Source organism: Protopterus annectens, chromosome 5.part0 (genome assembly GCF_019279795.1).
Source record: "Protopterus annectens isolate FY-2018-M chromosome 5.part0, PAN1.0, whole genome shotgun sequence".
Classification (NCBI taxonomy): Eukaryota; Metazoa; Chordata; order Ceratodontiformes; family Protopteridae; genus Protopterus; species Protopterus annectens.
The window spans coordinates 700192864-700206637 of record NC_056735.1 but is presented as its reverse complement, the minus strand read 5'-3'; the positions used below and the strand labels follow the sequence as shown (position 1 = coordinate 700206637).

Below are 13774 nucleotides of genomic sequence, written 5' to 3'. Positions count from 1 at the left end.
TCCAAAATATCCTTGGTTGGTACTCCTCTGAGGAAGGCTGCTGAGGTGGCTGCTGCCCTGGTAGAATGTGGTCTGATGCCCTTAGGCACTGATTTACCATGTTGTGAATAGCAGAAATGAATGCAGTGTCCTATCCATTTTGAAATAGTCTGCTTTGAGATAGCCTTTCCTTGTGATCCTGCAGCATAAGCCACTAAAAGTTGCTCAGTCTGTCTGAAAGCTTTAGTTTTGTCCAAGTAGAAGCGTAGCTGTCTGTGTATGTCCAAAGAATGCAGAAGTCTCTCCCCTTTATTCTGCGGGTTTGGGTAAAAAGTAGGAAAATGAATGGTTTGGTTGAGAGCCACACTGGACACTACCTTAGGCATAAATGTTGTGTTTGTCCTTAGAGAAATCCTGTCCGGATGGAAGATAACAAAAGGTTCCACAGCCATTAATGCCTGTAACTTTGAGACTCTTCTTGCTGAAGTTATTGCTAGGAGCAGAGCTGTTTTCCATGACATGAATTTTATCTCAGCTGTACTGGCTGGCTCAAAAGGAGGCAGTGTGAGTTTTTCCAAGACAAAATTGAGGTCCCATGCAGGTATTGGTTCTCTCCTTGGAGGTCTTATATTTTTGGCCCCTCTGAGGAACTGCCTAAGCAATGGATATGAAAAAATAGGTGGGTCTGTATTGTAATGAGCTGAGATGGCAGAGGCGTGGATCTTAATTGATGAGAAGGATAGGCCTTTGTCCAGCATCTCAGTTAGATATTGTAAAATCTGAGGAATATTTGGAACAAGCGTGTCAATTCCTTGTGCCTGGTTCCAAGCACAGAATCTCTTCCATTTTTCTACATAAGATTTTCTGGTACTGGGCCTCCTGGCCTCCAAAATAACATCCATAACCGCTTTAGAGACTGGTGTATTCTGAATGGTTACAGTATCCGCCATGCAGCTAGATTTAGAGTTCTGAGTTGGCTGTGCAGGATCTGATTGTTTTGTTGGGTCAGTAAATGAGGAATTTGAGGCAATGTCCAGGCTGGGCCTTGGGACAAGCTCCTTGGGATTGGGTACCAGTGTTGGCGTGGCCAATACGGGGCAATCAGAATCATTTGTGGCTTCTCTTGTCTGACCTTTAGGAGTACCTTGGGGAGGAAAGGCATATACTGTAAGGTTGTTCAAGCTGAATGACAGAGCATCCACTTTCCATGCTTGTTTGTGATAAGTCCTTGTGCAGAATCTCTGAAGTTGGCAGTTGTGAGGGGAGGCAAAAAGATCCATGTCTGGGCGTCCCCATTTCCTTGTTATCATGCTGAAGTTTGTGGATCTAGTTTCCACTCGTGAGGGTCCATGAGGTTTCTGCTTAGTTCGTCTGCCAGAGCATTTGTTTTTCCTGGCAGGAATTGTGCTTGCAGGTGTACTTGGGTAAGTCAATGCTGTGTTCCACAAAATCATGGCTTGTCTGCAGAGGGGGTAGGAATGTGTGCCCCCCTGCTTGTTTATGTACCACATGACTGTGGTGTTGTCTGTCTTTATCAGCAGCTGTCCTGGATGAATGAAGTAGGTCCTTGAAGGCTGTCAGGGCATTTTGTACAGCTAGCATCTCTTTTTGATTGATGTGTAGATGCCTTTGGCTTGGGGGCCATGTGCCCTGAATACATTTTCCTGCCATGTGGGCCCCCCAGGCATAATCTGATGCATCTGTTGTTAGTGTTTGCCTGGCTGTGGGTAAAGTGAATGGCTGTCCCTTGTTGTGGTGACAGGCCTGTGCCCACCATCGAAACTCCTGTTGTAGGCAGGGAATGAGTGAAATTAAAGACTCCAGGCTGTGGCAATGTTGAGTCCAAACACTTTTTAGGTACCATTGTAGTTTCCTCATATGCAGTCTTGCATATGGAATTAGCAGAATGCAGGAGGTCATGTAGCCCAGAGCCTGCAGAATGTTTCTTGCAGATAACTGGGTCTTTGTTGCCATGCTTTCGAAGTAAGAAGTCAGTTGCCTTTGCTTGTCTGGTATGAGATAAACCATCTGGGCAGTTGTATTTAAGCTTGCACCCAGGAATATTATCTCTTGAGAGGGTACTAGTTTTGATTTCTTTTCGTTTACTGTGTACCCTAGGCAAATTAGTAATCTTTTTACAAATGCGAGATGCTTTAGTAGAATATCTTTAGTCTCTGCTTGAATAAGGCAGTTGTCCAAGTAGGGATATATTTGAATTCCTCTTTGTCTGCAAAATGCAATTACTGGTGCCAGGCATTTTGTGAAGACCCACGGCGCAGAAAATAACGCAAAGGGCAGTGCAGAGAATTGGTAGTGCATTGAGCCAGCTATGAATCTGAGATATCTTCTGCAAGATTGTCTGATTGGGACATGCATGTATGTCTCTTTGAGGTCCAGAGTTACAAGCCAAGCCTTTTTGCCCAGCATGGGCAGAAGCTGCTGCAGAGTCAACATTTTGAATTTCGGAATGTCCAGAAAAGTATTTAGAATAGGCAGGTCCAGAATCGGTCTCCATGCTTTGTCCTTTCTTAGTACTAGGAAAAGTCTTGAGTAAAATCCTTGTCCCTGCTCTTGTTGTGGCACTGGGTGAATAGCTCGCATGTCCATGAGAGATGAAACTTGGTTTTGTGCCTCTGCCCATTGATTGTGGTGCAGGTCTGGCATACCTTTTGCCTTTGGAAGGGTGTGAAAGTGGAACCTGTAGCCCTAAGAGACTATATTTAAGACCCATTTGTCCTGGGTAATCATGTGCCAATTTTGTGAAAAAAGTGCTAGCTTTCCCCCTAAGGGTGCTGCCAAAAGATAAATGCTTGGCACTGGCAGAGGAAAGTCACTGGGACTGTTTCCTACATGGCTGTGATTTGTCTTCTCCGCTTTTGGAGGTAGAAGCACCCCACTGTTTGGGCCTGTATGAGCCCTGGGGCTGTTGCCTGCCTCTAGGGTGTCTGTATCTGCCTCTTTGTGGCCTGTCTGACACGGGAAAGGACCAGTTCTTAGAAGGCCCGTTCCTGCTAAATCTGGGTGGCCGCACCTGTAAGAAATCCTTCACTGTCTGCATAGATTTAGCTTTATCCTCCATTTTCTTCAACACCTCTTCTGCCTTAACACCAAACAAAGTATCATGCTGTAATGGAACATCCAGTAATTTTGCTTCAACATGATCATGCAGAGTATGTTCCTTTAACCAAGCATGCCTTCTAATGACAGAGCCTGTTACAGCGACCCTGCAAGAGGCCTCCAGTGAATCATAACCATATTGCAAAGTATGTTTTCCCACTTGTTCAGCTGCATGCAATAAATCCTGCAATTCCTTGTTCTCAGCACATTCAGAATTTGTCACCATTTTCTGTTTTAACAGTGACATTAAATATTGCTGATATTTAAGCATATGAAACTGACAATTTAAAGCCCTTACAGCTAAGGTAACAGAAGTGTAAACTTTTTCCCCCCATCTGTCCAGTGCCCTAGAATCTCTATCTGAGAGGACAGGATTTTTTTCAGTAGCAGCCTTGACCCCTTTGGGACCCTGTGAAATAGTTTCTGGGTCAGCAGCAGGGTTTTTATATAGAAATTTATGAGAATCTGGAACCCTGTAGTATCTGTCTGGCTTAACAGGTGCAGGAGGTAAAGAGTCGGGAGACAGGCCGGACTCTGAAAATACATCATCTACAATGTCTAGAACAGGAGGAATAGCAAGAGGTCTGTGCGGAGGTAGTAACTGAAAGTCTCTGAGCCTTTTCTTAGAATCTGAATAATCTTGGCTCTCCCAGTGGAAATGCTCCTCATGGTATGCAAGGTTTCCCCAAATGAGTAATCCTCAGGAGGAGAAGCTGAAGGAATAGATTCTTCAGCATCAGAATCCTCATAGGGAGGAATAGAGTATCCCTGTTCTGAAGACGAGTCAGAGGAACTGGAAACCTGATCAGAGGAATCATATTCAGTGTCTTGCCTAGGGGTCTCTTATCAGGAGGGGGATGGGAACCCCTGATTAAAGTAATTAGGTCTTCGGCCATTTTGAGCATCTGTTTCTTAGGCATGGAAGTCTGTCCTGGAGAGTGGTGTACTTGTTTCCTTGTCTTTAAAACTGTTTTGGTCTTTGTCTTTGATGCTGAAGTTGGCTTGATATAAAGCTATGTAGGTCTGAAAACACCCTCAGAAGCCGATGCCTGCTCAGCGGCTCCTGACCCATCTATGGGATTAGCTTCCGAAGGCCCAACACCTTGAGTATCCAGAGGCCTAGCTGTCTCCACGTGAGAGTCGGAGGCGGCCTGTGGCTCTGAGGTAGCAGGTGTCAGAGGCTGCAAAAGCGCCTCACTGAGAACCGGCAACTGGCCTAGAAGAGGCTTCATCAACGGTTGTGAACCTCGGATGCCTGTCCTTTTCTTTTTCCTTGCGCTTTTTATGAGGTCCGGTCGTCGGCTGTTATGTAGTTAAACCTTCGGCCAAAGTAATGAAAAGCAAAATCGTACCAACGCTTAATAATGCATTGGTTAAATCTAGCACAAAACCGACAACTAGCATCATCGTGGTCAGGGCCTAGGCAAGGAATACAGTAAGAGTGAAAATCCTTATGAGGTATTTGCTTCCCACAAGAAATACAATTGTTAACTTTTTCTGACATTGGCCTGGAGCAAGAAAAAAGTTTTCCCAATGGGGTACTTAGCTTTATAGAAGACTTTGGATCTGAAATTCAATTTCGAAAATCTCAGGAGTTGGCCGACCGGCACTTGCAAACTGCTTTTGCTTCGGGCACCGCGTGGCAAGAAAGACTGAAGAAAATGGCGTTGGCTGCATCTTTTATACTCCTGGCGCACTGACGTCAGGGAAGTGGCGACAGCAACCGACGCCGGACCAAGACTTTGGAATTCGGGCCGACTGCGGGTAGCCTGCCAGCTGTAATGACTGCAACAGTGAAACACGAACATCTGCAAACAGTAACCCAGACAGAACAGTAGGGAATGGGTGCAGGTTCTTGAAAATCCTTCTGTAACAACTCACAGTATTTTCTGGGGGACTGAGGAACCTCAGTGGTCTTCCACTGAAAACAGTAGTACATTCTAGCAACAGTTTCAGACAAAAATAAATCTCCACATGGAGAATCAAAAACTGAGCTCGCCTCTAATTCTGAATCAGAAATTTGAGGAAAAAAAACTGAATCCATCCCTGCATCTTCCTGTTCATATCTAAACTCTTTAATCTCTTCAGGAAAAAGAGGAATCTCTCTTTCTTTTACCAGCAGTTAATTTACAAGAAAGGTAAATCACCTGAATTAAACCCAGAGCCAGACCCAGTAAACCCACTCCTATCCAAAGAAATTTAAGGAGGAGTAGATACATTATTGGTTGTCTGCTTCTTTTTGACAGGAAAAACAGGGCTAACTGTATTACTGGCAGCAGCTGCTTCTCCAGGAACTAGAACAGCATTATGACATACCAGAGGAAACCATCCCTGTTCCCTCTTCATGTACTGATAAGAGTGGCTTCTCCCCAGCCCACTAAGTGAACTTCAACAGCCACAAAGGACAAGGCTAACTCCAGGACCATAGTGGCTGTAGGAGCTACACCAGAGGGATCTGGGGTAAAAGATGAGTGGTCTGAGGTATAAAAAATGGCCACAGCAGAGTCACCCACCTGTGGCTGAAGCAAACTGCCAGCCTGCTGTGGTGGCTAAGTCTTTCTGATTAATTTTTTTTCTTTTTTGTGGCTGGAAGGACTGACCACGGGACCAGCACTCTGTTCCATGGTCAAGCTGAAAATGGTGCCTCTTCCCCATGGAAGAGGAGCAGTAAATACTGGTAAAACTACCAGTCCACAAAAGCAACTTATTTAACAGAAAATCACTGTAAAAACACTTTAAAACACTATGCTAACTGCACAAGTGAAAATAAATACTTCTCCACAGAAAACATGTTTTCAGTTAGTTTGCACTACTTTTAAACTTACAGAAAAAAAAGAAGGGACAGCAACAGACGCAGGACCCAAGACTTTGTTAATCAGGCCGACTGAGGGCAACCTGCAAGGAGATTACCCAAATGTAATGACTGCAACAGTGAAAGGCGAAGAACATCTAAGGTAGTTTCTTCCACAAGACTAGCAAGTTCATGTAAAAAAAAAAAAATAGCAGCTTCCACAGAAACCAAGCCCAGGTGGGAAACAGCAAAAAATGTGGAGGGGCCTGCAGAAACTGAGATACCTTATTCACACGATCGGCCAGGTGGTGATATATCCACAGGAAATGCTGAGGCTGAGGGCTGTCAAACTTGCACATCTATAGAACCAGTGTCCTCAGGGCCACAAAATCTTCAGGCTCTGCCTACCTCAGTTTCAACTTTTTACAGAGTTTAGATGTTTAACTTGCATGTGTTTGAAATGCCTCTTTCTAAGATTTAATGGCAGCTATCCCTTGCCTCAAAATTAACAGCTTTCAATTCTCTACAAATGCATGAGATGTACACACTTTTCAAGACAGTTTTCTTATTAATGGAAGCAAGCAGTTGTATACTTTAGGCAAATCCTGAGGCTTAAAAAAATAAAAAAGGTGAAAATTCTGTGGCATCCATTGCCAGATGCAGACTTGTTGGTGACATCAGCTTCAGAAGGACCAGTAATTTAACTATCTAATCAACAATCACAATGCAATGCAGAAACAGTAGAAAGTAAAAATTAAAATGCAATGCCTAGGGTGCCAGTGTTGGGACAAACTTCTAAACTCAGTGAGTGACAGATTAAGAACTGGAGGCGGTGCAGGGAGCTCTCACCTTCATATCACATATCCTACTTATGTCCACAATGTGGGAAGAGCAGGCATGCCACAGGACATGTGGAAGCTCTGGTATCCAGGCCAGATGGTTGGATACTCACCTGCACTACAATCTATTAGATTACAAACTGCACTGCAGCTGAGCACTTTGTAGAAAACTCCCTGTTATCATGTTTTACGTTAGACAGGCAAGTGTTCACAGGATAATGGAAGTGGTCAATCTAGCTTACATCACAACTATTCAAGCCAAAACTGTGAAACAGGCTGACAAACATGTACCATTAAAACAGAAAAAAATGTACAGAAAGTGTAATACTCACTTCAAAAATAGCTCAAGATGTTTAACCAAGACCTTTATATTCCTGTCGGGAATGTGCATTTTCCCAAGAATCTCTGGCAGTTTCACTACAAAAATAAGTAAGAATCAATGCAAAACCTCAAAAATACAATTCCATGACACATTATTACTTATCAGCTGATAAAGAAGTGAAACCCATTTGACTGAGCATTTCCTCTATCATTTTTGCATCAAACTCCTGCATTTGGGAATAATGTCCATAATTATGCACACCATATTGAGGAAAACAGGCCATAAGTGCATGCAGCTCCACAGCTAACCAGTTTGCTCCATGTCACCAGTGAGCAGATTACACTACATTGTTTCTACAGTCATACGTGTATATTTAATATGCACATGTACAGATATATAGGTGTGTATGACTCTCCTCTGTGCATGTGTGCATAAATATATATACACACACATTTTATATATATATATATTTTTTTTTTCATACACACACATATATATATATATATATATATATATATATATATATACACACACACACACACATGCTCGTGCACGCACACCCACACCTACATACGTACCTATACAGAGCCAAATCCAGCACTAGGCAAACCAGGCAGCTGGGGGCGGGAGGCTTCACTATAAAAATTAAAAACACTTTGTGTGTGTGAGAAATGCCCCAGTTAAAGCAATACATACTTAAGTGACTCTTACACAGAGTTAAATCCTGCAAATTACTTTTTGTCAGGTAAGTGCTTTATACCTCCACACCAACTGCCAGGTCTCCTTTAATTTAATTTATTTATTTTTGCAAATCATTGAGGGCTACAGTCTGTCAATGTCAGTTATAGAGTTGCATAGCTGTGTCGTTCAGTGTCAGTGGTGCAAAAGGTAGCCCACTTGCTTCTGGTGCAGAAGGCTGTGAGTTCTCTTCCCATACCAGGTACAAGGATTATTGACACTACCATGCAACATGGGTGGGGGGACCGCTACACTCCTTAGTATGCCCTCCTTTGGATGACATGCCTAGTACCTATGAACCTGCTGTCAGTTTGCCAGCCGGCTACTGCATATTACCAGCACACCATTTTTTTTCTTTTAATGTAACATAGGTAATTTAATCTGTGAGGGCTGCAGGCACTAAATTTGTAGATGAATCACTGAAATGCAAAGGTTTGCCAGCAGCAACCTCTTCATTAGTTACAGTAATCTTTAAAGTGGCATTCAGATGACTTACTTCTGCAGAGATTGTGCATACTGACAGATAGGATACTACTGAGTGGCCATTTACAGTTGTAATGTCAGGAAATGGGTAGGTCTGTCATTAGTTCATATGTTTTGTTTCACTGCTTACTGGAAAAATGTTCAAAACTACAAATTTAAAACTCACCCTAACAAGTGGTGCCGTATTAAACAAGATATATAATTTAATTCAGTCAGAAAGGTGAATCCAAGAACATGTGTACTTATGCACGATCCGAAGAATGTGTGCAGGGGGTCTATGGTTAGAAAAAGGTACACAATCTTACACTGGCCAAATGCAGTTTTCTATTAATGTCAGTATTTTGTGTTTAGAGACCTTTGTGAAATTGCTTAAGGGTAGAGTGAAAGGGATGTTGATGCATAAGCAGGCAGGCTGAAATGGTTGAGGCATGTATTTTAATGAAGAAGGAAAGCCTTTTAGAGTATAACTTGGAGGTAAGATAAGAAAAAATATAGTTTGTAAGGGATGCTGCCACTTAGCCTAACACAACAGGGGAAAATAGTTTCCATTTTGAAATGTATAACTTTCTGGTGCTGGGTCTCTCAGTCTCAGAGGATTAGTAAGACATCTCTGTCGAAAGACTGTCTAGATGAGATTACAATATCATCATCCAGCCTGACAGTTTTAGGGCATTCAAGTGGGGTTGTATAGTACCTTCTCTATTCTGAGCGAGGAGGTCCATCTGCAGTGGCATCTTCTTGGCCATGCTAAAGCGCCTGGATGACCAGTGATGTCTGGGCCAGGGGGATGCCATCAGTATCACCCTTGGCCTGGCTTCCTTGATTCTTTGGAGTAACCTGGGGATAAAGGGTGGGAGACAGAAGGCTTAGAGAAATACATCTGTCCATGGGAAGAAGGCATCTGTCCACCAGGCCCTGTGAGATGGGGCCCTTGAGCAAAAAGTGTTGATCCGTTTGTTCCCTTTTAAGGTGAACAGGTCTACTTCTAGCACACTCAACTTGTCTGCTAGTCTTTGAAATATTAACCTCTTCATCATCCATTTGTGCTGGTCTATCACTGATGTGTTGTGTTGACATGACTTGCTGAATTGTTTTCTGTTCCTGACAGATACTGAATCACAGGGTACACAGTCTCATCTTCTGTGCCTTTTCACCAACTAAGCATAGCAATGTGGTACAGGGGGTCGAAGTGTGCATTCCCCATCTGTTGAAATACCACATTACTGTGGTATTGTCCACCTTTACCAGTAGAGTGTCTGGTGTCCACAGGGGCCTTGTAGCATTCCAATAAATTTGAACAGCCATCATCTCTTTCAAGTTGATATATTTTCTTTGGAGTAGGCTGTCTCACCTGCCTTGCACCCTCATTTCTCCTGAGTGGGCACCCCATAAAAGTTCGGAGGAATCCATGCTAATCATTTGCTGTCCCGCTTGAACAGTGAAAAGTAAGATCTGGGTTTAGACTGCATGCTTTTGTCCATCACAGGAGCTCCTTCTTGTCAGAGGGAGCAGAGTTACCCTGAAATGTAAGGGGTTCATGCAGGTACCACTGGAATTTCCTAAGTGCAGCTTGGCCAACAGCATCAGGAGGCAACCCAGGGCCCTGAGTAGTTCTCTGTCTCTACTTAAGTCCAGCTACATCACTCCTTGAAAAAAGTGGGTGAGAAAGGATATTTTTTCCTGAACCAGGTGGCTTTCTGTAATCAAACCCAACACTGCCCCTAGGAAGTTTAACCTGGTAGAGGGAAGGATGTTGTACTTTTCAGACTGACTGAAAATCTCAGTTTGGTCATGCAGTGTATGATGAACTGGAGAGGAAGTGTTTAGTTCCACTGCTGCGTTTTCCTGAATGAGGGAGTCATACAGATAGGAGTAGACAAGGACACACTTTGCCCTGCAGAATGCAATTACTGAAGACTTTGGTGAAAGGTTTAGGAGTAGTAGACAAGCCACAGAACAGGGCATAAAACTGATAGTGAACCCCCCCCCCCGAAGCAAAACGTTTCTTAAGTTCCTTCACAATAGGTATATGGTAAGCTTCCTGCAGGACCAAGGTGACCATGACCACCTGGGTGGTTATCTTTGGGAGGAGTTTTTGCAAAGTTAGTATTTTGAATTTTGGGACTACCAGAAACTTGGTTAGTTTTCAAAGACTTAGAATGGGCTTCCAGGACCCTTCTTTTCTTGGAACAAAGAATAACCTGGAGTATAACCCTGACACTACTTCTCTGAAAGGGACATGGTCTATGGAACCCTACTGTAACAGAAAATGAATTTGGAAACGCTGTTGTCAGATATCCTAACTAGATCTGGATGCTTTCCCTTCCTTTTGTGAGAGAGATCAGCAGCTGAACCAGTGAATGTCATTATGTGTGAAGGCCAGTGATGCTCCCTTCATTTTTCTTCTTTTTCAAAGTACTTTTGTAAGGAATGGACCTGTGAAGAAAGCACATTGGAGATAATGGGTCACACTGTACTCCAGTCCTAGGCAGAACAAACAGAATGGAAGTCCTTGTGGGGATCTGCTTTTCACAATTTAGACATATATCAAAGTAACCAACATCTAACTACAAAAAAACATAGCAATGGAAAGAGGTTACGCAATGGGGCACTTATCTTTCAAAAATCTGTGGTTTTGAACTGACTGATATACTGACAACACTGGTTGTGCGAGCTATAATGATAATGAAGAACTGAGGTAATGGTGCAGGTTGGCTACCCTTTACCCTATGATGTGCTGATGTTGGATGGGAGGGTGCTCGCTGGACATGGTGAAAAAGATCAAGTCTCTGGTATTTGGGCCAGACAAGGGATTACAAGGCAAGAAATCCCAAAAGTTGTTACTGCAACAATGAAGCAAAATGAACATCAGGAGTTATCCAGGGTGGATACAAGAAAGACTTATTCCTCTGAACATGTCTTAGTTGCAGGAGCAAACAAAGTTTCTACCGGGCTATCATCCGACTACTAGTACAAGGACATTCTTTCAGGAGTTCACGGATTTCTTTGTTGACTCTGTCTTGTGTCACCATCACATTCAGGTGAGAGGAAACTTTAGTATCTGGGCAGACATGAAACAACACCTCCTACTTATGAATTCATCTGTAACAAAAAAATGTTTTGGGTTGGACAATTACCTCTGCCACACAAACATGGACATACTTTGGAGTTTGTCTTTCTGATGGATCTGGCAGCCACAGAGCTGGTGGTGAAACCAGTTTCCTGGTCTAACCATTTCAAATTCCTGATCCAATCTAGTTTACTGTTATCTAGCTACAGTTTCACCTGATGTTGAACACAGTAACGTGCAACATCAACAATGTTACTGGTGATCATTTTTCAAGAGTATTCCCTTCAGTTCCTTACAAACAGTCGCACTGACTCAGTGAACATCCTTGCCCAGAATTATAACACATCTTTATCTCAGACTTTGGACTCTATGGCTCCAGGTTCTTTGATGCTTCTCTTCATTCAATGCACTGAGCTAGGCATAGCCTGGAGTGTCGCTGATAACAGACGGGCTGGCACACGGACAAGACTGAGCTTGATGAGCAATACTACATCCATTAAGCAGAGATCTCCCCAAGAAGTCAGGTTCTGTTGACGCAGATCTCTTCAGCAGCTAACTGATCAGCAAATGCTTTTCTGGGATGGTGGAAAGACTGTAGTCCAGTCTGTTCATTAACTGGAAGAGCTTTGTCAAATTCAGAATGTTAGCCTGTTGCTCAATTCTTTGCAGACAAGATTTTTTTCTGCTAGGTCCACCTTTCCCTCAGCTGACCAGAAAGGTGGCAGTGCATGTCCTGTTCAGCTATCGATGTCTTGGTTAAGGTTCTATAGTCTCAGTTTTGATGAATTCATAAATGTGTTCTTTGGCTTGAAATTAACATGCGAGATGGACCCATGTCCTACTAAGCTGGTCACAGCCAGTTTTGATGTATCAGTCCAGAGATTTATTACATCCTGGTTGTTTCTGAGGGATGGGCTCATACTTACCATAATACTGAAACAGTTCTCATAAGAGTTAATCTCCTGTAGGCAAGAGACCAGTGGCTGTATACAGTGTTAGCCCTCCTGAAACTCTCTAGCATTTGGCCCAGTGGACCACGGTATCCTAACAGAACTTCAATCTTACTATGGAATTTCCGTTACAATTTGGACTGGCTCACCTCTTACCTGTCTAACTGCACATAAAGAGACTATTAAGGACTTATTCTTCATCTGAATATAAACTCAACTGCACAATCCCATAGGATACTATTTTGGGCCCTTTGTTATTCACTGTGTTATTAAAGGAAAAGTGTCTAACTTACCATAATTGCTCAGGTGATACTCAAATCTATTTCTTTCTTTCTTTCTTCAAGAATATATGGTTTCATCTTGTTGATGCTCTTGAAGCCATTCACAATTACTTGCTAATTAAAATTCAACATTCACGAAGATTGAGGTTTTGGCTGTTCATGCAACTCAGAGAGATATTCCACCATACTTTTGCCAAATAACATTATGCATGGTGGTGACAAGCCAGAATTGATTAGTAAGGTGAGGAACCCTAGCATTATTCTTTACTAGTGGCTTACACTTCAGGACCAGTTGTTGGCTGTAGCAGTCATCTTGTTTTCATCCACAAACATTTCCAGGGTTAAACACTAATTCCACAAATTGATCTCTCAGCTTTTGTTCTTACTCTGGTCTGCTCCTGACTGGATACCTGCAATGCCATGGACATGGACAGCCTAGTACTGAAAGTACAGCTGCGTAAGAACTTCCCACAAAAGTAGATGTTCTACTGATAACTGAACAAAAAGACAGTGGTCTCCCTTGGTCCACGAAGAAAAGTAAAGAACAAACAGAGAAGGGGGGTAGAGATGGAAAGAATACTGCAACAGTGATCAGTAGGACATCTAATTTTATTTTTATAACAAAAAATTTATTGAATCAAAGAACTCATCAGTTACAATAAAACTACCATAAAATATGTCAAACTTATCCCACAACAAATAAATTACTGAGTTAATAAGAAAAATGTATGCATCACATTTCAGACCAAAGCTGCATATCTATTTGCTTGTTATACCAACCCTCAAACTTATCAGCTATTGTTTGAAAATTTTGTACCCAGTCAAAGGGGAAGACATTCAAAAATGTAAATATTACTGCCAAAACAAGCCAAAATATCTTCAGTGAGTGGGATAGTGATCCCCAAGGGTACCCCATTTGTCTGAGTATAGCAGACATCTGCAAATACTATCACTATCAAATCAACTCTTCTGGGTAAATGGACTTTAATTCATTACAAGACATTATGACCTCGATTGGAATATGCAAAAAGTTGGTGAGCATAGTAAATGCCAGCCTGAGCCCAACTTGGCCAAAAGATTAGTACATTGTCTATTAACAACTCTGTTATATCAGAGCTAAAGATTTTTGTATCACAAAGGCAGGTTCAGTCAATATGGAGCTTCATAAGCTAAGTACCAGTTTTCCAAATCACCAGGGTCCCAG

At 42.5% G+C, this 13774-nt stretch overlaps 1 protein-coding gene across 7 annotated transcripts in view; it reads right to left on the bottom strand.

Moving 5' to 3' along the window:
- MSL3 (MSL complex subunit 3) overlaps nt 1-13774 on the bottom strand; it is a 1154348-nt gene that overhangs the window by 221495 nt on the left and 919079 nt on the right. For all 7 annotated transcript variants that reach the window (XM_044072547.1, XM_044072546.1, XM_044072551.1 and 4 more), the window contains one exon: nt 7059-7143. In XM_044072547.1, the coding sequence (XP_043928482.1) occupies nt 7059-7143 (85 nt within the window). The remainder of the gene's footprint in view (nt 1-7058; nt 7144-13774) is intronic.